This window comes from Ipomoea nil, unplaced genomic scaffold (genome assembly GCF_001879475.1).
Source record: "Ipomoea nil cultivar Tokyo-kokei standard unplaced genomic scaffold, Asagao_1.1 scaffold2144, whole genome shotgun sequence".
Lineage (NCBI taxonomy): Eukaryota > Viridiplantae > Streptophyta > Magnoliopsida > Solanales > Convolvulaceae > Ipomoea > Ipomoea nil.
The window spans coordinates 1,490,819-1,513,200 of record NW_017618572.1 but is presented as its reverse complement, the minus strand read 5'-3'; the positions used below and the strand labels follow the sequence as shown (position 1 = coordinate 1,513,200).

At 40.7% G+C, this 22,382-nt stretch overlaps 2 protein-coding genes and 1 long non-coding RNA gene across 3 annotated transcripts; 1 reads left to right on the top strand and 2 right to left on the bottom strand.

The window, feature by feature from the left end:
• Positions 1-207: 207 nt before the first annotated feature.
• LOC109148722 lies at positions 208-488 on the top strand. The gene is made up of 2 exons (XR_002048849.1): positions 208-251; positions 293-488. It is a non-coding gene; the product is annotated as an uncharacterized LOC109148722 (long non-coding RNA).
• A 7,848-nt stretch (positions 489-8,336) lies between these two features.
• LOC109148879 lies at positions 8,337-11,708 on the bottom strand. The gene is made up of 4 exons (XM_019296642.1): positions 11,320-11,708; positions 11,114-11,182; positions 8,824-8,996; positions 8,337-8,698 (listed from the first exon to the last, which is right to left on the bottom strand). The coding sequence occupies exons 1-4, from the start codon at positions 11,588-11,590 to the stop codon at positions 8,504-8,506; spliced, it is 708 nt and encodes a 235-aa protein (XP_019152187.1). The 5' UTR covers positions 11,591-11,708; the 3' UTR covers positions 8,337-8,503.
• Positions 11,709-21,848: 10,140 nt separating this feature from the next.
• On the bottom strand, positions 21,849-22,148 carry LOC109148600 (non-specific lipid-transfer protein 2-like). The gene has a single exon (XM_019296333.1). The coding sequence runs from the start codon at positions 22,146-22,148 to the stop codon at positions 21,849-21,851; it is 300 nt and encodes a 99-aa protein (XP_019151878.1).
• Positions 22,149-22,382: the final 234 nt, after the last annotated feature.

Below are 22,382 nucleotides of genomic sequence, written 5' to 3'. Positions count from 1 at the left end.
CATGGCCTGACAATATATATATATATATATATATATATATATATATATATATATATATATATATATATATATATATATATATATATAAGGGGTTCAAGAGTTTATACAATATGCTGAAGAAAATATAATTAAAAGACGGAAGATATCGTAGTTCTAATGAAGTGGATATCTATTTGATATGCCTGACTTTAAGGAAGTGTACAATCAATGGATATGGCATGGTAAAAGCTTACCTCCTAGTACAAGTGTTAGTAAGAATGAAGCTCATGTAGATAGTGAAACTCATGAAGAGAGTGAAATTAAACTCAAGCAAATAGTCAAACTCAGGCAGATAATGAGGAGAATAATGAAACAAATGTTAGCAATGATGAAGATGATGAAATCAATAACTGAATAGATGAAATGATGCGTGATGTGCATGGAGATTTTAGTGAAATGCTTCTTGAATTTAAATGTTTGTTTGACAGTGCTCAAAAACCTTTATTCTATAGGTGTACCAAATATACTAAGTTATCTGTTGTGCTTAAATTATATAATTTAAAAGCAAGGAATGTATGGAGTGATAAGAGTTTCACGGGATTATTAGAACTACTAAAAGACATGCTTCCTAATGATAATGAACTTTCAAATTCAGCCTACGAAGCAAAAAAGTTGTTGTGTTCGTTGGGTATGGATATTGAGAGGATACATGCATGTCCAAATGATTGTATTGTATTGGAAAGAATACAAAGACATGCATGTGTCCAAAGTGTGGGTCATCATGTTATAAAAGGAAAAATGTTGATGATGAGTGTGGAAATAAGAAAGGTCCACCAGCGAAAGTATTATGGTATTTACCCGTAATACCAACATTTAAACGCATGTGTGCTAATTGAAGGGAGGCAAAAAATTTGCAATGGCATGTTATTGGGAGAAAAGACGATAGAAAACTAAGACATCCAACTGATTCACCACAATGGAGGAATATTGATAGGAGGTGGCCTAAATTCGGTACTGAAAACATGAATTTTATACTTGGATTGTGTACTGATAGAATGAAACCTCATGGTAACATGAGTAGTCGACACAGTACTTGGCATGTCTTTTTAGTAGTCTACAATCTTCCACTTTGGTTGTATATGAAGCGGAAATACATCATGTTATCGTTGTTAATATCATGGCCTAAACAGCCAGGAAATGACATAGATGTATATCTAGCGTCACTTATTGAAGATTTAAAGATGTAGTGGAATGAAGGTGTGCCAGTGTATGATGCTTATAGTCGAAGTAGTTTTACCTTACGTGCAATGATCGTTTGCACCATAAATGATTTTTTAGCTTATGGTAACCTATCAGGTTATACTACTAAAGGAGCTAAGGCATGTCCTATTTGTAAAGATGAAACTTCCGATCTATGGTTGAGTAACACTAAAAAGAATGTGTTCATGAGTCATAAGACATTTCTCCCAATTGGTCATCATTATCGAAAGAAGAAAAAATCTTTCAATGGAAAATAAAAAAACTCGAGTAGCTCGTTTGCCTTTATCTGGACATGCGGTTCATGAACGTTTTAAAAATGTTGATGTTGCTTTTGGAAAAACTTGTAAGACTACTCAGAAGACTTTCTTGAAGAAGAGGTCTATATTTTGGGATCTACCATATTGGGAGCATTTAGCAGTTAGACGTTGTCTTGATGTGATGCATATTGAGAAGAATGTTTGTGACAACATTATTGGAACACTGTTGAACATTCAGGGAAAGACAAAAGATGGTATTAAAGCTAGAAATGATATGGTTGAAATGAGAATACGTGAGAAGTTAGCACTACAAGAATCGGGAAAACGGGCATACTTACCTCCAGCTTGTTATACTTTGTCCAAAAAAAAAAAAAAAAAGAGAAAACAAGTTTTTGTGCCTATTTAAATGGTGTCAAGGTTCCTTCCGGTTATTCATCGAATATTTAAAAACTTGTGTCAATGAAAGACCTTAAATTGATTGGCATGAAGTCTCATGATTGTCATTTATTAATGTAGCACATGTTACATGTTGCTATTCGGGATATTTTACCGAAACATGTTAGGCAAGCTATAACAAAACTTTGTTTCTTTTTCAATGCTATTTGCAATAAAATTGTTGATATAAATGAGTTATATGCAGGCTGCTGTGTAGGGGTTGTTACTTTGTGTCAACTTGAATCTATTTTCTGCCTTTCTTTTCTTTTTTTTTTTTTTTGATATTATGGTGGACTTGATTGTTCACTTGGTTAGGAAAATTAAGATCATTGGTCTGGTTTTTATAAGATATATGTATCATTTTGAAAGATACATGGGAATATTGAAAGGATATTTGAGAAACAGATACTGACGTGAAGGAAGTATAATTGAAGGTTATGGTTCTGAAGAGGTCATTGAGTTCTGTACTGATTATTTAGTTGATGTTGAGTCTATTGGTATTCCCAAACCTCTTCATGAATGAAGACTCGGTGGGAAAGGTACTATTGGATTAAAAATAGTTCTTCCACATATAAACTTGTGAGATAACTAGATAAGGCACGTCATCTCGTATTGGAACACTTTTCTGGGGTTCATCCGTACTTGGACCAACACATGTCCACGATAAGACAACAACAGAATCCTTCAAAGGGTGAAAGATAGGTGACCATTGAACACAATCGTACTTTCATAAGATGGTTCAAAGATACTATGATGAAAGAGTTATCTCAAGTGCCAAATAATGTCAGTGAAACCATCAAATGGTTATCATATGGACCTGCTATGCTTGTGAGTTGTTATGAAGGTTATGATATAAATGGATATACATTTTATACCAAGTGACAAGATGAAAAGGGTGCGGTAAAAAATAATGGGGTTGCATTAGTAGCAATATCAAAAGATTATTCAAGTGTTAAAGATGTTGGAAAAAATAGCTTAAAATGGCATAAAATGGCATGTTAAGTGGCTATTTTGTGGTACAATTATCAGTGGGGTCCACTTCCGATTTGGGTCTGGTTAAAGTGGATTCGGATCCTTCGTAGTGAGACGAAGAGATTGATATATTGTACGCTCAAAACGGATAATGGGTGAATGAGATATTGATTCTCAATGTAGACCCATTTGAGTTGGAAAATGAAGGGAAAAAGTGAGCTTTTGTCCCACATTGCTTTGGAATGAAGATTCCCCCCCCCCCCCCCCCCCCTATATACAAGAGCTCTTTTGAAGCTTGTAGAATTGTATAGCATAGAGGCTCTCTTGCGCGCGCGCGCGCGGGGGGGGGGGGGGTGGGGGGGGGGTGGGGGGGGGTGCAAATCGAATTCCAACTACACGAGATAGGCTTGATTTCAAGCTCGAGCTCGCGCGCGCCGGCACGGATGTCGTCCGAAAATTGGCTGGCCTTGTGGGTTAAGTTATGCCAAATTTCGGTATCATTTTCGAAACATGCCACTGTAACTTGATTCGGTTTGGGAACCGAAACTGAACAAGGCCGAACTTGAAAGTTCGACCTTGTGGCCATCATGGCCGAAACTAAATGTTTCGGCCTTGTGAGAATCATGGCCGAAACATGGTAGTTTCGGCCATGTGGGCACCATGTTTCGGCCTTGTGCCGAAACTTAGGGCCGAAACTGACACGAACCTGTGCAGTCTGTGACCGTTGGGTGTTCAATTCTACTGTTACGGAATTAATTCTTTGAATTAATTCCAATCTTTATTTTTGAATTGAAATCCATGGTAATGGCTGCTGTTACCAGGTGTAGTGGGGGGGGGGGGGGGTGTGCTTTAAAGTGCCCTATTAAAAGCTATTAAATCCTTCACCCCTATATAAAGAGGAGTTGGGCAGTAGAGTTTGATACACAGAAAATATAGAACACGAAAGTTCAATTTTTAGCCTCAAAACCTCTCTGCTTCTACTCCTTCTTTAGCCTCCTGTGTTCATAGCCGTGTCTTGCTCGCCGGATTCCTTGTTTGAGTGCTCAAACATTGAATCACTAGCAAGTTTATCCTGGGAAGGAAAGATGGAGAAATTTGGCACGGATGTCGTCTGAAAATTGGCTGGCCTTGCGGGCTAAGTTATGCCAAACTTCGGTATTATTTTCCAAACATGCCACTGTAACTTGTTTCGGTTTGGGAACCGAAACTGAACACTCAAGTTCGACCTTGTGGCCATCATGGCCGAAACTAAATGTTTCGGCCTTGTGAGAATCATGGCCGAAACATGGTAGTTTCGGCCATGTGGGCACCATGTTTCGGCCTTATGCCGAAACTTAGGGCCGAAACTTTCAGTTTCGGCCTACACGAACCTGTGCAGTATGTGACCGTTGGGTGTTCAATTCTACTGTTACGGAATTAATTCTTTGAATTAATTCCAATCTTTATTTTTGAATTGAAATCCATGGTAATGGCTGCTGTTACCAGGTGTAGTGGGGGGGGGGGGTGCCTTAAAGTGCCCTATTAAAAGCTATTAAATCCTTCACCCCTATATAAAGAGGAGTTGGGCAGTAGAGTTTGATACGCAGAAAATATAGAACACGAAAGTTCAATTTTTAGCCTCAAAACCTCTCTGCTTCTACTCCTTCTTTAGCCTCCTGTGTTAATAGCCGTGTCTTGCTCGCCGGATTCCTTGTTTGAGTGCTCAAACATTGAATCACTAGCAAGTTTATCCTGGGAAGCCTAGGCCACAACGCTCCTAGCATCTTTGGGAGGTGGCAAATAAGGTTTTAAGGAAAGAGTGCTCACTTGACTCTTGCAAAAACCCAACACCAAACACTAGCCAAATTTCTCCATCTTTCCTTCCCTTGTTTTCCAGAAAATAATAGTCAATTTTATTTGATTATTATTTATTTTCCTACCAACGGTTCCTACAAAAGATACTAAATCGATTAATGTTGCTATGCCTTACTATGGTGTGATTGAAAAAATTTGAGAAATTGATTACAATGTATTTAAAATTCCTCTATTCCGGTGCACTTGGGTTGATAATAGAATAGGCGTTCGGATAGATGAATTGAGTTTTACTTTGATTGATTTTGGTCGATTGGGTTATCACGATGAACCATTCATACTTCCATCTCAGGCAAAACAAGTGTTTTATGTTCCTGATCCTGTTGATAATAAGTAGTCAGTTGTCTTACAAAGCAAAAGAAATATTACTGGTGTTGGAGATGTTGATGAAAAAGAGTATGATCATTTTGATGAAACTCATCCATTTTCTATTGGTATTCAGTTTTTACCTTCAGAGGAAGATAACCTTGAAATTAGTTACATGCATAGTGATCATGAAGAAGGATTCTGGGTTGACCATCGGACATCATAATTTTTTGTTGTAAGATTAATAAATTGTTGACAATAACTTTTATTTGATATTTTATTGGACTTGAAATGATATATAACATGTTTATTGATATATATATTTTGTTTTGCATGTGCAGGTATATATAGACAATTATGAGTGATCAAACTAGAGAAACTTCTGGTTCAGACCCTAAAGAAACTCCTCTCGCACCTAAAAAAGGGGTCCCATAACATGCAAAAACTTGAAAAAGAAAAAGGCAAAAAACGAAGTTTCAATTCAGTTTGATGAATATAATAGGCCGATTGGATTATATTCCAAGAAGTTTACATCTTACATACATTGGAGACTTTGGTTCGTTCTAAAGTGGATATCAACATCGACATCTGGCCCAATGTAGATCATACGCTTAAAGATACAATTTGGAAAGATGTTAAGGTATCCAATAACTTTATATTAACTGTCAATTGTCAATTATTGTCATTGCTTATGTTTACGTTGTTGTTATTCAAAAACAGTTTTGCATTCAAGATGATACAAAGAAGCAGATGGTATTGAAAATTGCATCAACGAGATGGAGAGATTTCAAGAGTGGCGTGAACATCTTGTCAATAAGCACCCAAATGTGTTGATTGCTATTATTGTATTGATAGTATAAGTATATTGTGGCAATCCATTGTGTTGATTATTAATTGTGAAGTATATATAGTTTACAAACTATATTGTGATGATGTTTAATTTGTGTCGATAGTTATTAATGTTGGTTTGAAAATCATTGTGAATAGATAGCTTAATTTGCTATTATTAGTTTTGTAAATTTTTGTGTTGATTTGTTGATTTTGGAAAATTCTGTATAGAGTTTTGAATAAATAAAATTAGGTAGTTTTCAAAATTTAAATAAAATATTTTTTAAAAAATAATTGTTTCCGCGACGGGGGAAGTCATTATTAAGAAAAATGTTTCCGCGACACCCTCTCTTTTGAGGGTGTCGCGAAAAGTGTTTATTAAAAAAAAATCGTATGCTTTCCACGACACCCTTTAAAGCCCACACTTTTTTAGTCACCCTCATCCGCTGCACCTGTAACACCTTAACAGGTGCAGCGAAAACACTTGTACATGTATAGTTGATGTGCTCCTTTGTACTAGTGTATCTCTATTTTATAGGCTTATTAATTTATCCACATCATCATATAATCTTTTACTTTATTTTCTCTTCGATCATTCTCCTTTTTTCTTCACTTTATGTGAGCCCTATACTTAAAAGCATCATCTGATCTATTATTTTATCTACTTTTCTATAGTTAATAATTTTAACTTTATAATTATAATTTCAAATTTAAATTTTTAATAAAAATAAATTAAAATAAAAAATAATAATTTTTAAATTATAAAATATAATTTCATAAACTAATCAAAATATAATTTCATAAATTAAAATTTACATTCAAAAACTGTGTATAGAACAAATTAACATTTAGAATATAATGAACACAATATTTTAAATATTAAATATATCAATAATTAATACCATTAAAATTTTTAAAAACAAATTAAACTCGAAATTTAAATATAAAAATTTTAAAAAAAATAGTAAGGGAAGAGTGTGTGGTTACGAGTTGATAGTTGACGACCATTCTGATGCACCTAGCGGGCACAATATGTGCCTCTCACTTGTGTGCTTCGGTTGTAATCTTTAAAAAAAAAAAAAAATCAGTTTATGCAAAAAAAAAAAAACTTGATTTTTCTTATTCTATTGCCATATCACTTTCTCTGTCCTCTAACATAGTAAAAAAACTCCTTTAAAAACCTACATTGAGATTCCTCTTTTAAGTGCATGTATTTATGTGGGGTTCGGAGCGTAACTCCAAAATATTGAGTTTAAATTCCATTACTCACATCCCTCATTAGATACACTAAAAAGAAAAAAAAGAAAAAAAATCCTCCCAAATACGCTGTCGGGTCGGGGCCATTAAGGTTGGGGATTCGGCCTTTTTGGGAGAAGAAAAAAAGAAAAAAAAAAAAAGAAAGTATACTTGTATATAATTGTATAAACTGCCATCAAAACAATCAAGTTGTCCTGGTGGAGTTACCTCTATTTAAGGTCCAAGCTACCATTCCATTACTACTTCTGAATTGATGGGTACAGACCCAAAATCAATCTTGATGGGTTGCATCTAAACCGGTCTGAAGATTAGTTCTTGGTACCAAGTTGGTACATGTCTACATCCATGTTTGGTTTGGGACCTTATATAAGTTAGTTAACTATGTATATCTTGGTGGGTTCCATGGACAACCCATTGCCATGATTCCATGAAGGACATATCTGTGTTAATAATTCAGACATCTAGACAATGTTATAGAATTGAATGCAGCAAATAGGGGTTGGAGAGAGTTGATCCAATTGTCATATCATATCATGCAATGGACCAATGTCCACAATACAATCCAAAAATTATGTATCAGTAATTAATTTGTGTCTGTAAATAAATTGAAGGCACATAATTTGTTAACTTCAGATACATAATATGTGCATGCAGTTAACATATTATGTGTCTGTAGTTGACATATTATGTGTCTGTAGTTAACATATTATGTGTATTCAATTTATTTGCCCAAGACATAATCTTGTTAACGGTAATTCTGCAAACACATAATCTGAATGTCATTTTGGACCAAGGTCCACAATGCTGGTCCATGGTATAATTAGTTGAGTTGACAAATTATTGTGTGGACAATGGTCCACGCAGCTGTGTAGATCAAGGTTCAAAGCGACGTCGTTAGATATTACGAGTAAGAATAATGTACATTACAATGAAACTTCTAGGATAATATAATGTACATTACGTTTTAGAATAATGTACATTATGCTTTAGAATAATGTATATTATGAGTTATAAAAATGTATATTACAACAAGTCGCATAAATTTTTATTTTTTGTATACAAAATGACGTCGTTTTTAAACCGTGGTCCATGCAATAACTATTGATCCTACCTACCTTTGATATGTTAATTGTATCCTACTAATGAGTAGTCTATTTTTTATCCGTTTGCTTTTGCCAAGAGGACAGATAGACAACAGAAAACTAGGAATTGATGTGATGCATCATGGTAATTGGTAAAGATAGTTAACATCCCCAAATTGTATACTGGTTAAAGGGTTTTGATGCTAGATATGGATATATACAGAGTGATTCAAATGAACAGTACACACCAAAGAGTTTTAACACAGTGGTTGTTCTTCAAACAGAAGGGCCGGATCTCAGGACCCTCTCCACTTTCTCGGCTTTGGTATAGTCGTTTTCTGTTAGAGGTCCAGCAGGGAAAGGCGTGATCTCTACAATTAGGTGCGGGGTTGGGAGCTCATCGAACAGAGCTCTCACGTTATTGCAACACACGCTTTCTCCGTGAGCACTCTCCCTCCTTATCTGACAACCCTAGAAAACGAGGAGTTCTGTATGTAATATTTTGACTGATTGGCTAACAAAATCGCTGTTTTTTCAGTAATGTGAAATCGAAGCGAAGTAGTAAAGAAAATGGGAAGCGTAAAATTTTGTATTACCTTGTGAGAAGTGGCATCTCTAAAATGGTCATCATCTGATAGTAAGGAAGCAACGGCTCTGAGAAGGCGTTTCCCTTCAGATTTTGATGGGATCCGGTAATTGCGTCTGAGGGTCCCCTTAGTTGTTGGATGCCATTTGCTTACTAATTTCCTTCTGTCAGCAGCTTCCCTATCTGTTCAAAGAAAGAAAGTTGATGTTTTCCACTTTTCTCATTTATCGAGAATGTGAGTTTGAAAGAAGTTAATGTTCACGTAGCTTTAGAACATTGGCATAACCACATCATAGCAAGAAATTAATGCAACAATTACCATACTCCAAGAAAGCTGGTGTCTCTCAATCAACCCTTTCAGGCGAAATACGTTCTTAAATCTCACAAGAGCTTGATTATTCTCATCTCAAGAGTCAAGAATAACATTTAATTCTCTCTCTCACCTCTCATGGAGAAAAGATGAACAAAATAAGACAAATAAGTCTTCAAGTAAATCAATTCAACAACCAGTTGAAAAAGGTCGAAAGACTTCTATTTATAGCTCACTGGTTTAGTAGGCAGTGTTTGGGATAAGAGACCAAGGTTCAAAACTCGGCAGCGGCACTTGTGGGGATTATGCCCAAAGTGGGCAGATCCCTTGTGCGCACCGGCATTTGGCCCTGTCTGTTGAGCTATGAGTCACCGTGATTTACATCGGCCCTGTCTGTTGAGCTATGAGTCACCGTGATTTACATCCTCCCAAATACTCTGTCGGGCCGGGGTGTGGAGGGCCCTTGGGGTTGAGGATTCAACCTTTTTGGAGAAAAAGGGAATGAAAAATACTAAATAGCAAAAGTCAAACATAATTAAAGGGACATGATTCTTCATTCCATTTCAAGCTATTCTGAGATGGTCTTGATGGGTCATACCATACTGCGCTCAACTTGGGATCCATATATGAGTATTATTTTGAAGGTCTTCGTGGACTCTCATTATTGGGCCTTCTAGAACCAATAATGAACATTGGACTTGCTGGGTTTGAATCTCATCACAAACTATGTGCAAATTGATTGTTCTTATTTGATTTATCCAGAAAAACCCCTTTGTACATGCATGAGACAAAAACAAAGCCAGAATAATGCCAAAACTTAAGAGGGTTTCCACTAATGAAGATGGCATTGTTAGTCTAAGAAGTCCAAAAATGTCATTCTGCGCCTATTCGTTGGAGCTGGAGAAATCATGGCAGATTACTCCAGCTGAGGAAATCTAAGTCAACCCGCTAGCCTAGGGATTTAGTGTAGATTCCTTTGTGTGTTTTCCTTTTATTTCAGCTATGGTTCGTGTAATGGATTTCAGAAATTATTATTCAATGAATTTTTGTTTTCTTTCCCTAGTTTCTTCTCATTATCCCCCTAAACTTCTCTGCTTCCCTCCTATCATTTCTGTTTGGAACCGAACTTTACCAACTTCAGTCCTTTGTTCATAACATTTGCATCTTTCTCACTTCATATATTCCCAAAATATCCCAACCCCTAATCCCCTATAAAACTGTATTGAACCCAAATTTCATTCCAATCTTTACTCCATATCACTTACTTGAATAGGAAGTCTCATCGTGAAAAAGTTATAAGTTGAGGTAATTACCCTTTAAGCTTGCAACTTACCAGTTTATGGCAATGGTTTCAACTTTCCATGGAAAAATCGAACTGTTAAAGTAGGAATATATGGTTTCCACATCTGGGGCCTAAAATAGTTCCAATCTATAATACATTATACATCATTAGTAACTAGTAATGCTGAAATACGACCACATTCAAATCAGTTTCTTCTTTGTTTATGGGTGTATTTGTTTGTCATTAACTTGATATTTGGTTTCTTTTGTTTCTTTTTCCCTTCGGTAAGGCGAATATGGTTTATCTGGCAGATTTTACAGTTACTTTGAGTAAACTCTACTGTAAAGTGAGCATCTGAAAACAGTATCTAAAACATTTTCCACCAATACTAACTAAAAATTGGAAAACCTTTTACAACACAAAAGCTTTCCCCTTAAAACACTTACCTTTTTCCTGTGTTCTTTTTTTCTTTAAATTCACAAAGTGATCATTAGGTTCCAACCAAAAAAAGAACAGTTAATTAATCTCACTGAATAGTGAATAATACTCAATAGACATTAATAGGAGGTGCACAAATTTCATATCCTTTTTATTGGCATCAAAGACACACTAGCAAGCTATATTGCACCCAATGGCCAACATGCAAACTAATCAACTTGCAGAATTAAACAATTAAAAAAAAAACACAAATCAAGAATGGCCACAAACCTGGATTTCTTTTGAACTGATCAAACCAATTAGCAAGACCCAAATCATCAGCCTCAGCATTCTCAAAATCTACAGAAGAAAAAAAAACCCATTAACAATTCAGCAAACCATACATAAAAACATTTTTAAAAAATGCCAAACTTCAAAAATGATACTACATAATCTAAATCTTGAAAAATGGAGTTATTCCATAGAGAGGTGATTACCTGAAAGAATGGGGTTAGAAGGAGATCCAGCCAAGCCAGCTTTGAGGAGGGCATAGAAGATGGCAACTCTTCCAGCCCACAACACTGGGGTCTCAAACAGAGTGGCCCGAGTTGTTGTTTTGGCAGTAAAAATTGAGGCCTTTCTGGGACTGCTGCCCAAATGAAACCTCAAATCAAGACTGGGAAACAAAGACTTTGGCAGCAGAAAAGCAGTGTGATGCTTGAAGCAAGAAGAGGGTAGGGTTTGGATGGCGCTTTGTAGAAGAAGCATTTGGTTTGATTGGATTTCTTCGCAGAATCAAAGAAAATAGCGCAGTTTTTTCAGTGTATGAGATAGATTAGATCCCTTACAGTTCAGCCAGCACTGTGAATAAAGTTTTGGGTGAGAGAATATGCAAGCTTCAAACGGCGTCGTTTAGGGTGGATAAAGTTTTGGGTGAGAGCATTTGCAAGCGTCAGACGGCGTCGTTCAAAGTGGATAAAGAAATGCAAGAGCAATCATTATTGTTTGGACCATACTATTAAATAATGTATATTCAGTATATAAATAATGTATTTTTAATATATTAACAATGTACAATATATTCAAAAAATATATTATTTAAATACTAAAAATATATTATTTTGTATAATATATATTCAGTACACCAGTAATATACTTTTAATATATTAATAATGTATTTTTTTTTATAGTTGATACAGTAATTTGTGGTGGAGTAGTGTACCATGGCCAATGGGCTTGAACTTGATATTTTGGATGGGATAAGATTTAGGGGAAAAATTAATAATTGAAATACACTACATCGAAGTGGACCCCACTCTCGTTCCCATGTGCCAGGTCATCGGAAGGAAAACGATGGGCTTTAAATCCTAGAATGTTTTTAAAGAATTAATTAATTACTTTTAATTTATTTTCGTACTTTCAGCTTATGCTATATTATTTTAAATTTTCAGAACTAATTTAAAGACTGTGAGTTCGAGTCTCAATGGAAGTGTTATTAGCTCTTTGTGTTTTGGTATGTTGAGAAAGTAATTATGAACATATACTACATTATAATAGAGTCAGAGCATTCAAAAAAAATTATCATTAAATTGCAGGATAATTAATCTTATCTTATCTTATCTTATAACTATAATATAACCAAATGGTTTGATGCGTGTTACAATTATTATTTTGGTAAGCAATTATTGTTACAATTATTATCTCTATCTTTACTATAAAATAAAATAGCCGCAACATCTTCCATTTTGGAATTAGTAGTGTAAAATGATTTCCTCCCGTCATTTATAGCTTCTTTTTTTTTTTTAATTTGTCAGTTTTGTTGTTTAATGCAATCGTTTAATATTGAATACAAATGAACAGACGTGTGCCTTTACGATCTCCAACCCTTTGGTTATCATATTGATAAAAATTTATTGTTTGATTACTTTGTTCACACTCTTTAGAATTTTGTCTCTTTGTTATCCGAAAAAAACAGCATTAAATCACATATCTCTTCAATGTTTCCAAACCCAACTATAAAAACACTTCCCACTTTACAGTTTCAAATACAAGTATACAACACAACATTGCTTAATTTACATGGTATGTTTACATTGCATATATAATCTTCGAACTTCATGGCACCTCTCTTCATTATGGCGAATGATTTATCCCCTATAAGAACAAGTAGTGCTATCAAGGTAAGGTGTGTGTACGTATGATATTCGTGATAAGAAGGACAATGAAAGCATAAAGTTGAAGGACTGTGTTTTTCATGACAAAGAGGTATAAATTTTTTATATTAATGTAATCTAATATAATCCGTGATGGCAAAGTTTTACTAATTTTTTTGTTTAGTTGATTCTCAGTAGATTGTTTTAACATCTTTCTTTTTTTTTTTTTTTTTTTTGTTTCTTATTACCTAATAACTATTTATTATGTTATTCAGTTATTGTCTTATTATTCTCTGGTGAAATTTTGTTCATGCTCATGTTCCAAGGGAACATGCATGTAGAGAAGTATCAGGCAGACCTTCATGTGTAGTCATGCACACACACATAGCTTTTCTATTGTGGCTTTTTTTTAGGACAAAACATTTTTTTTTGCCTATTTCACATTTTTTACTGAATTGTTTTTTTTTTTTTTATATATATATTTTTTTACGTTAATCATGGGTTAACGACAGAGATTTAACCTTTACTATGTATTGAAGGTTTTGCACATATGAAATACCAGAAAGGAGAGACAACAAGATAATCAAATGAAAAGAAAGTGTATTCCATAACCAAGAGGTAATAGTGAACATTGTGTGTGTGTGTTTTTTTTTTTTTTTTTCTTTTTAAGTTAATTATAGGTTAACAGAATTTTAACCTTTATCATGTATTGAAGGTTCTGCACATATGAAATACCAGAAATGAGAGACAGCGAGATAACCAAATGAAAAGGATGCATATTCCATGACCAAGAGGAATAGTGAACATTGTTGTTCTGTTTTTTTTTTTTTTTTAATATTAGTCCTAATTCGTGAAAAATATTCATTTTTAATAGTGTTGATCTAATTTTTAATAGTGTTCAATTAGTGTTAATTCGTGTAAATATATATGTGTGTAAAAGTTTCTCAAGTACTTTGTCTTATACTTTTATGCTGTTTCAGTTAATTGTTTATTTTTTTCAGGTTTTTGGATGTACACAACTTTTGAGAAGTTGACCAAAAATATGGATTTTGAAAATTTTTAAAGATAAGGTTTATATTCAAATTCATATTCTTCTCTTATTTGTGCTGTGTTTTTTCACTTTGTTATGAAAATATGTGAGATCAACTATGATCAATGAATAATATTCAAAACGATATCGTTTTAACCATTAATAAAATTTGTCGTGATAATTTAAGGGCAATATATTATTATTTTATTAATAATGGATAATTTGTTTTTCAAGTTAATTCCTAAAATATAATGGTCCTCTGACTATGACCTTTTCTCAAATTGGTCCTTTGACTTTTAATTTCTCCAAAATGGTCATATGAATTTTAAGCCAAAATGGTTCTCCATTAGCTTTGGCGTTAAGTTGGTATTAAAATGAAGGGTAAAATTGAAATTTTAGGTTTTGCACTCCAATTTAAAGCAATATGTGATTTCTTTCAGCAATCTGTGCACATATTTCTTCAAATTAGATTTTTGCTCTCCTAAATCTGCAATCAAACTGTGAGATAATCAACTAGAAGGCCAAAAAAAGTTAATCTTCAACTTCATCCACAAACTTCCCAAGGCAAAGATTTCTGGCGTTCTAGTTGATTATCCCACATTTTGATTATATTGCAAATTGCCAAATTTAGGATAACATAAAACCAAATTTGAAGAAATATGTGTGCAGATTGCTAAAAGGAATCACAGATTGCTTTAAATTGGAGTGCAAAATCTAACAGGGCGTTTGGTTGGAGATGAGGAATTATGTGGGAAAAGATTTATAATTCCATGGGAGATGAATTACTGGGAATAAAGTGGAAATTTAAATTTCAATGTTTGGTTGACAGGAATAGAATTATCGAGAATTTCAATTCCAATGTTTGGTATACATGAGAATTAAAAGGGAATAAGTAGTATAAAGTCTAAAATGTCTATTGTTGTTGTCAAGCATTAATTTTAGGTAAAAAAAAAAAAGGGGGGTAATTTTGACTCATCACTATCTTTTTTTCTTCCTAAAATGCCAGGAATTAAAATAACAGGGGGGACATGGGATTTTAATTTCATGAAAATGGGGGAATTGCAATTCCTTTCAACCAAACAAGGGAATTTTGTGGCCTTTGGAATTAGGTGGGAATTAAGTGGGAAGGGAATTAAAAATTCCTTCAACCAAATGCCCTGTAAATTTCCAGTTTACCCTTCATTTTAACACCAACTTAACGCAAAATTAACGGAAGTTCATTTTGACTTAAAATTCAAAAGTCACAGCTGCCAGCTGTATATGAAGCTAAGCAACGATTATAACAGAAATGAAAAGATAGGAAATTACAAGACTGCCCTTGGCATTACTTTTCATCCTTCATCACAGAGGACCACTTTGTTTTTCTTTTGGGAATTAACTCTTTGTTTTTCTTTGATCGATTTCGAAATAAAGATAGAGTAACGAAACTGAAATAACACCAAGTAATACTTATTGATGGATTTAATTAACCCGGGGGTGTGCCCGAATCAATAAATCCGGATAAGAACGTAATATAATAAGAATAATAAGCGAATAATATAGAACGATGTTGTAAAGGTCGCTGGGGACCGTATATTATATTAATTGCCGTAGTATTTGGCTGTTACAAAGATCCGCTAGGACAAAGTGTGTAATAAGTGTAGAATATGTAATGAATCGCCCTTTGTTAGGACAAGGAGGGGGGTTTTTATACAAGCCAAACCCCCCAACCGCCTCCCCTTAAATCGGGGGTGGTTAGATCTCATGTTTGACCGGGCCCGAGTGGACTGGGTCGGGTCGGGTCCCGAGCTCGGGTGGTGCCGGGCTCGGGTAGGACCGAGCTCCCCGACCCGAACTCCACGTAGGTCGGCTCGGGTCGGGGCACCTCCATGGTGCCCCGGGTCCGTGTTGCTCCTGGGCTCCAATGTGGTGCACCGGGTCCATGTTGCTCCTGGGCACCTCGGTGGTGCCCCGGGTTCGCGCTGCTCTTGGGCACCTCCGTGGTGCCCCGGGTCCGTGTTGCTCTTGGGCTCCACCAAGGTGTTCCAGGTCCGTGTTGCTACCCCGGGTCGGGTCGTGGGTATAATATATCCATCATGAGTCCCCCACTCTCTTCGTTGCGAGTAGGAGTCAACGAATGAGAGTATCCGTGCGCTGACCCGAGCCCCCTAGGTGGAAAATTCCAAGCTCCAAATTTTAGCCGAGGTGCCTTATGCCAAGGCGTCTTGGGCCGATGTGTCATGAACCGAGGGCGTGGTGCCTTGTGCCGAGGTGTCCTGAGCCGGTATACTTGCGTTTTTTTTTTTTTTTAGCCACCCCGGCACCAGCCGAGGTGGACCTTGGCAGCTTGCCGATGTGGGCCTCGGCAGCTCGCCGAGGTGGGCCTCGGCAGCTCGCCGAGGTGGGCCTCGGCAGCGTGCCGAGGTGTGGCAAAGGTAGACCTCGGCACGCTGCCGAGGTGGTGCCAAGGTGCACCTCGGCAACGTGCCGTGGTGCGACCATGGTGCACCCCGGTGTTGTGCCGAGGTGCGTTAGGCCCATTTTTTTTTTTTTTTTTTTTTTTTGCCGTGTGTTAGCCTCTTCAACAAAGTCCTATGAGACTATGTCATCGGGCTCTCCCGTCGGGGTTGGTACGCGAGGCCGGACCTCGTGCCCCCTTAGGGTACGTTAGCCTCTCGGGCTAAGTCCTTCCGGACTACGCCACCGGGCTCTTCCGTCGGGGTTTGTACGCGAGGTCGGACCTCGTGCCCTGTTAGGGTGCGCCAAACCGCTTGGGCCCAGTCCTGCCGGACCAAACCACCGGGCTCCTCCGTCGGGGTTTGTACGCGAGGTTAGACCTCGTGCCCTCTTAGGGTGCGCGTTCGGATTGTGCCACCGGGCTCTTCCGTCGGGGTTGGTACGCGAGGTCGGCCCTCGTGCCCCCTTAGGGTGCGTCCTCCGTCGGGGTTAGTACACAAGGCCGGACCTCGTGCCCCCTTAGGTTCCCCGGGGGGGAAGACATGAGTGAGCACTCGTTCCCCCCTGTTTCACGATTTTTTCCTTTTTTTTTGTTTTGTTTTGTTTTTTTTTTTAAGGAAGAGAAAATGCATGAGAACCACTTTGTAACAAAAGGTCCTGCGCACAATGTATTTCGTAACATGCGATTTTATTCCGACTACTGTCGCTCACTAAGACATTATTGGGGAAGGGGAATGGTCCTCCTCCTAGAATAGCAATGCCAAGACCCACCTCTCACGGGGTAGGTCTACAGGTAGAATTTTAGCAGGTGCTCTGAGTTCCAGACCCTGACTATCATCTTTCCTTTGGGAGTTTTGAGCTTGTAGCTGCCCGGGCGGACCACGGCTGCTATAATGTACGGGCCCTCCCAATTAGTGGCAAACTTTCCTCCAGCTTGGGGCTGGCTCGCCTCCCTTCTCCTGAGCACATAGTCACCTACTTGAAAATAGCGGGGTCAGACCCGCTTATCGTGGTATGCCTTGGTCTGCCTCTGGTAGTTTTCAGCTCGGATCGCAGCTGCTTCGCGCCTGTCATCAATCAGGTGGAGGTCAATTCTATGGTGTTCCTCGTTCGTGTCAGGGTCGTAGTCCTCCTCCCGCCGGGAAGGTATGACTACCTCCGCTGGAGCTCGGGCTTCGAAACCGTAGGCTAAGGAAAAAGGTGTTTCCCCAGTAGCCCTCCGGGGGGTGGCGCGGTAGGCCCAAAGAACGGCGTCGAGCTCCTCCACCCACGTTCCCCCCGCGGATTCCAGTTTCTTTTTCAGGCCGCCCACAATGGTGCGGTTTGCATTTTCCACCTGGTCATTTGCTTGACGGTAGCACACGGCCACTCGGCTGTGAGTAATGTGCCATTCTGCACAGAACCCCTCGAACTCTTGCCCCTCGAACTGGCGTCCGTTGTTGGTGATGAGTTGCATCGGGACCCCAAAACGGCACAAAATGTTTTTGTACACAAAGTGCTTGCAACAGGCACTTGTTATGGTTGCCAGCGGTTCCGCCTCTACCCACTTGGTGAAGTAGTCCACTGCTACTATGAGGTACTTCCTTTTTCCCGACCCCATGGGCAGAGCTCCTAATAGGTCCACTTCCCACCTGGAGAAGGGGATGACTAAGCTGATGGGGGTGTAGCTCGTGGCTGGTCGGCTGGGGGCGACTTGGAAGTGCTGGCAGGTCTCGCAACTCCGGGCGTAGTCGGCGCACTCCTTGGCCATTTTGGGCCAAAAGTACCCCTGTAAGATGGCCCTTCTGGACATGGCGAAGGCCCCCTGGTGGGCTGAACAGGTCCCTTTGTGGATTTCTTCCATGACTGACCTGGCTTCGTCTGGGTACAGGCAGCGCAGCAAGGCGCCGTTATAGGACCTCTTGTAGAGCGTGTCCTCCATGACCACGTACGTGGGGGCTCGCCGTTTCACCAGCTTGGCGTCGACCTCGTCGGGAGGTAGCGTACCTGTCTTTTTGTACTCCTTGAGGTGGTCCAACCAGCAGAGAGGTCAGATCTGCACGGGTAGGACCGGGTAGGCGTCCAGGCTCGACCTCTTGAAATCTTCAATTCGGGCTATTTTTGAGATATGTTCCGGGGCCCCTTGGGCGAGCTTGGATAACATGTCAGCATCCATATTCTGGTCTCGGGGTACCTGTAGGACCTCGTAATTGATCAGCTGCCCCAGTAGCTGGAGCACCACGTCCCGGTACCTCCTCATTCTTTCATCACTTGTTTCAAATTCACCTGTGACCTGTCCCACCACGAGTCTAGAGTCACATCGGATTTTGAGCTTCTCCACCCTCATATTTAGTGCGTGGCGGAGCCCCCCCAAGAGTGCCTCATACTCGGCCTCGTTGTTGGATAACTTGAACGCGAAACGGAGGGCGTAGTAGGCCCGAAACCCCTCCGGTGTTATGAGGACGACTCCACCCCCGCAGCTTTTGATGCTGGAGGACCCGTCCGTTGAGAGGGTCCACCACTCCTCGTCTTCATCCCGGACCCGCTCCGTTGCCTCCCGGGCAGTGCACTCGACTATAAAGTCAGCCAGCGCCTGCCCCTTAATGGCGGGTCAGGGCTTGAACTGGATGTCGAATTGGCTCAGCCGCATGGCCCACCTGACCAACCTGCTGGCCGACCCCGAGGCCCTCAATACTATGTCTAGCGGTTGGTTGGTGAGGACCTGCACGGGGTGGGCCTGGAAGTAGTGGTTCAGCTTCTTTGTCGTCACATCTACCGCGAAAATGGCCTTTTCCACGGGTGTGTACCTGATTTCTGCTCCCCGTAGAGCTCGACTCGTGTAATATATGGGCCGCTGGACCCCCTCGTCGTCCCGGACCAGCACGGAGCTGACCGCGGCCTGCGAGATGCCCAGGTATAGATATAGGACCTCCCCCTTAACGGGTTTGGCCAGGGGGGGGGGGGGGGGAGCGACATCAGGTATGTCTTGAGGTCTTCGAACGCCTTCTGGCACTCTTCGGACCACTCAAAGCCCTTAGTCTTTTTGAGGACTCCAAAGAACGGCAAGGACTTCTCGGCCGACCTTGAAAGGAAACGGCCCAGGGCTGCCAACCGCCCGTTGAGGCGCTGGACCTCCCGGAGGAACCTCGGAGGTTCCATGTCCAGGATGGCCTTGACCTTGTCGGGGTTGGGTTCAATGCCCCTCTTCGAGACCATGTACCCCAAAAATTTCCCCCCGTGCACCCCGAATGTACACTTTTTGGGGTTCAACCGTAAATTGAAGCGTTGCATAATTGAAAATACCTCGGTAAGGTCATCTGTGTGGAGGTCGGCGTCGGTGCTCTTAACGATCATATCGTCGACGTAGGCCTGGAGGTTGCGGCCGAGGACCTGCTTGAACACCTTGGCCACCATTCGGGTGTAGGTGGCACTCGAATTTTTCAGTCCGAAAGCCATGACCTTGTAGCAATAGACCCCCTCCGGCGTGGTGAAGGCTGTTTTCTCCTCGTCGGCTTCCTCCATAAAAATTTGGTGGTACCCTCTGAACGCATCTAGGAAGCTCATAAGGGCACAACCTGCAGTCTCGTCCACTAGCTGATCGATGTTGGGGAGGGGAAAGGAGTCCATAGGGCAGGCCTTGTTGAGGTCGGTGTAGTCCACGCACATCCTCCAGGTAGGCGGCTTTGGGGCGAGGACTACGTTAGCCAGCCAGGTGGGTATATGACCTCCCTAACATGACCAATCTCCAGCAGTGTGTCGACCTCCTTTTTGACGAACTCCCTCCTCTCGGCGGAGAGGTACCTTTTGTGCTGCTGGATTGGCCTGACCGAGGGGGTTGACGGCCAACTTGTGTGTGATCACATCTCGGCTGAGGCGCGGCATATCCTCGGGACCCCATGCAAAGACCTCCTTGTAGCTCCTGATGGTGTTGATTATCCGTGCCCGGAGCTCGGCCGGGAGGCTGACCCCTACCTTCACGACCCGGTCAGGTCAGCTAAGGTCGAGGATAACCTCCTCTGTCTTGACCACGGGCTCGGCCCGAGGTCGACCTACCTCCTCCCGAAATGCCTTCTCGGCGATGGTATGTACCTGGAGGTCCTTTTGACCAATTTGGCGGCACGCCTTCAAGTACCAGCTGCGGCTTACCTTTTGGTCCCCTCGGGCGACCCCGACCCCGGCTGGCGTCGGGAACTTGAGGCACAGGTGCTCCATGGAAATTACGCACCTGAGGTCTTCTAGGGCGGGTCGACCGAGTATGATGTTGTGGGCGCAGCTGATTTTCACGACTACGAACTCGACTTCCCACCTCCTGGTGTGAGGTGGGGTGCCTATCTCCACCTCCAAATTGATCGACCCCTCCGTCTCAATTGAGTCCCCCGTGAACCCAGACAAGGGGGTCCGTACTTGCTCCAACTGCCCTCTTGAGAGTCCCAGCTGGGTGAACGTGTCGTAGTACATGACGTTCACCGAGCTACCTGTGTCTACGAGCACCTGGTGCACCACCACGTTGTTGATGTCCAGCTTGACCACCAGGGCGTCTCGGTGGGGGAGGGGCCCATCTGGCAGGTCGGCGTCGGTGAACGTGATGGTTTCCCTCTTTGGTTTTTTCTCGTGGGGGTACGTGTGATCTCCCCCACGTACAAGCTCCTCACCCATCTCTTCCGCTCGGCTGGCGAGTCTCCTCCCTCGCCCCCCCCCCCCCCCCCCCCCAAAGATGACGTAGATGGCCCGTTTCTTCGGGGGCTGGGAGTCCTCCGTCGTCTTCTCCTGACGTCGGTCGCGTCGTGAGTCCCCTCCTCCCCGTGTGTTAGCCTCTTCAACAAAGTCCTAGGAGACTATGTCATCGAGCTCTCCCGTCGGGGTTGGTACGCGAGCCCGGCACCACCCGAGCTCGGGACCCGACCCGACCCGGTCCACCCGGGCCCGGTTAAACTTGAGATCTAACCACCCCCAATTTAAGGGGAGGTGGTTGGGGGGTTTGGCTTGTATAAAAACCCCCCTCCTTGTCCTAACAAAGGGCGATTCATTACATATTCTACACTTAGTACACACTTTGTCCTATCGAATCTTTGTAACAGCCAAATACTACGGCAATTAATATAATATACGGTCCCCAGCGACCTTTACGACATCGTTCTATATTATTCGCTTATTATTCTTATTATATTACGTACTTATCCGGATTTATTGATTCGGGCACACCCCCGGGTTAATTAAATCCATCACTTATAATACTTATAATAATTATGATGATATACATAGCTAGTAATAACACCAAGTAGAAGTAAAAGTAATACTTATAGATAGATGCCATGACTGCAATTAAGATGGGTAGGCTTTATGCCTTTATTTATTGAATAACGTAACTGAAGTAGAATATTATAATGGTGGATAGGATATGATAGAGCTGATCTGAGGCATATATAGTTTAACAGGTAGGAGCAGCCACACCACAAGCCCTAAGAATTTTTGTAGCATTATCAGCATACTGTGGATAGTTGCGAATGTACTCGCAAAGGCACTGGGAGCTCTGCTGCTTCACGATACTGCAACATTGAGGCGAAGGCGGCGGCTCCGCCGCAGACATGACCACCGGCCCACATGGTGACAGATCCGTCGTGTTGCATTCCTCCTGAGCCATGCTGAGCTCCGGTTTGGCGATGAGCATGGCCGCCACCATTATGCACACGGCGACTAGTGTCGCCCTAGACCCATTTCTCATCGTCATCATCTTCGAGTGGTCGGCCGGAGATTAGAGTTTTCTTTGTTATGTGTTTTTGCGTGGAGTGGTGGTGGAATGCAAGTTTTGGGTGATGATGATAGGGGTTTTATAGTGGGAGGAAGTTTATAGTTGGAGGGGTACTATTGACTTTTTACTTTTTCTTTTATGATTGACTTGGCATTTTTATTGATTAAGAAAAATGTAGTGAACCACATGTTTTTTTTTTCTTTGAATGTTACT

Coding starts and splice junctions, on each gene's coding strand:
- LOC109148879 (XM_019296642.1), bottom strand. CDS start 11,590: ATGCTTCTTCTACAAAGCGCCATCCAAACCCTACCCTCTTCTTGCTTC. Junction 8,997..11,113: donor TCAGTTCAAAAGAAATCCAG/GTTTGTGGCCAT, acceptor TTCTTTGAACAG/ATAGGGAAGCTGCTGACAGA. Junction 8,699..8,823: donor GAGATGCCACTTCTCACAAG/GTAATACAAAAT, acceptor CTCGTTTTCTAG/GGTTGTCAGATAAGGAGGGA.
- LOC109148600 (XM_019296333.1), bottom strand. CDS start 22,148: ATGACGATGAGAAATGGGTCTAGGGCGACACTAGTCGCCGTGTGCATA.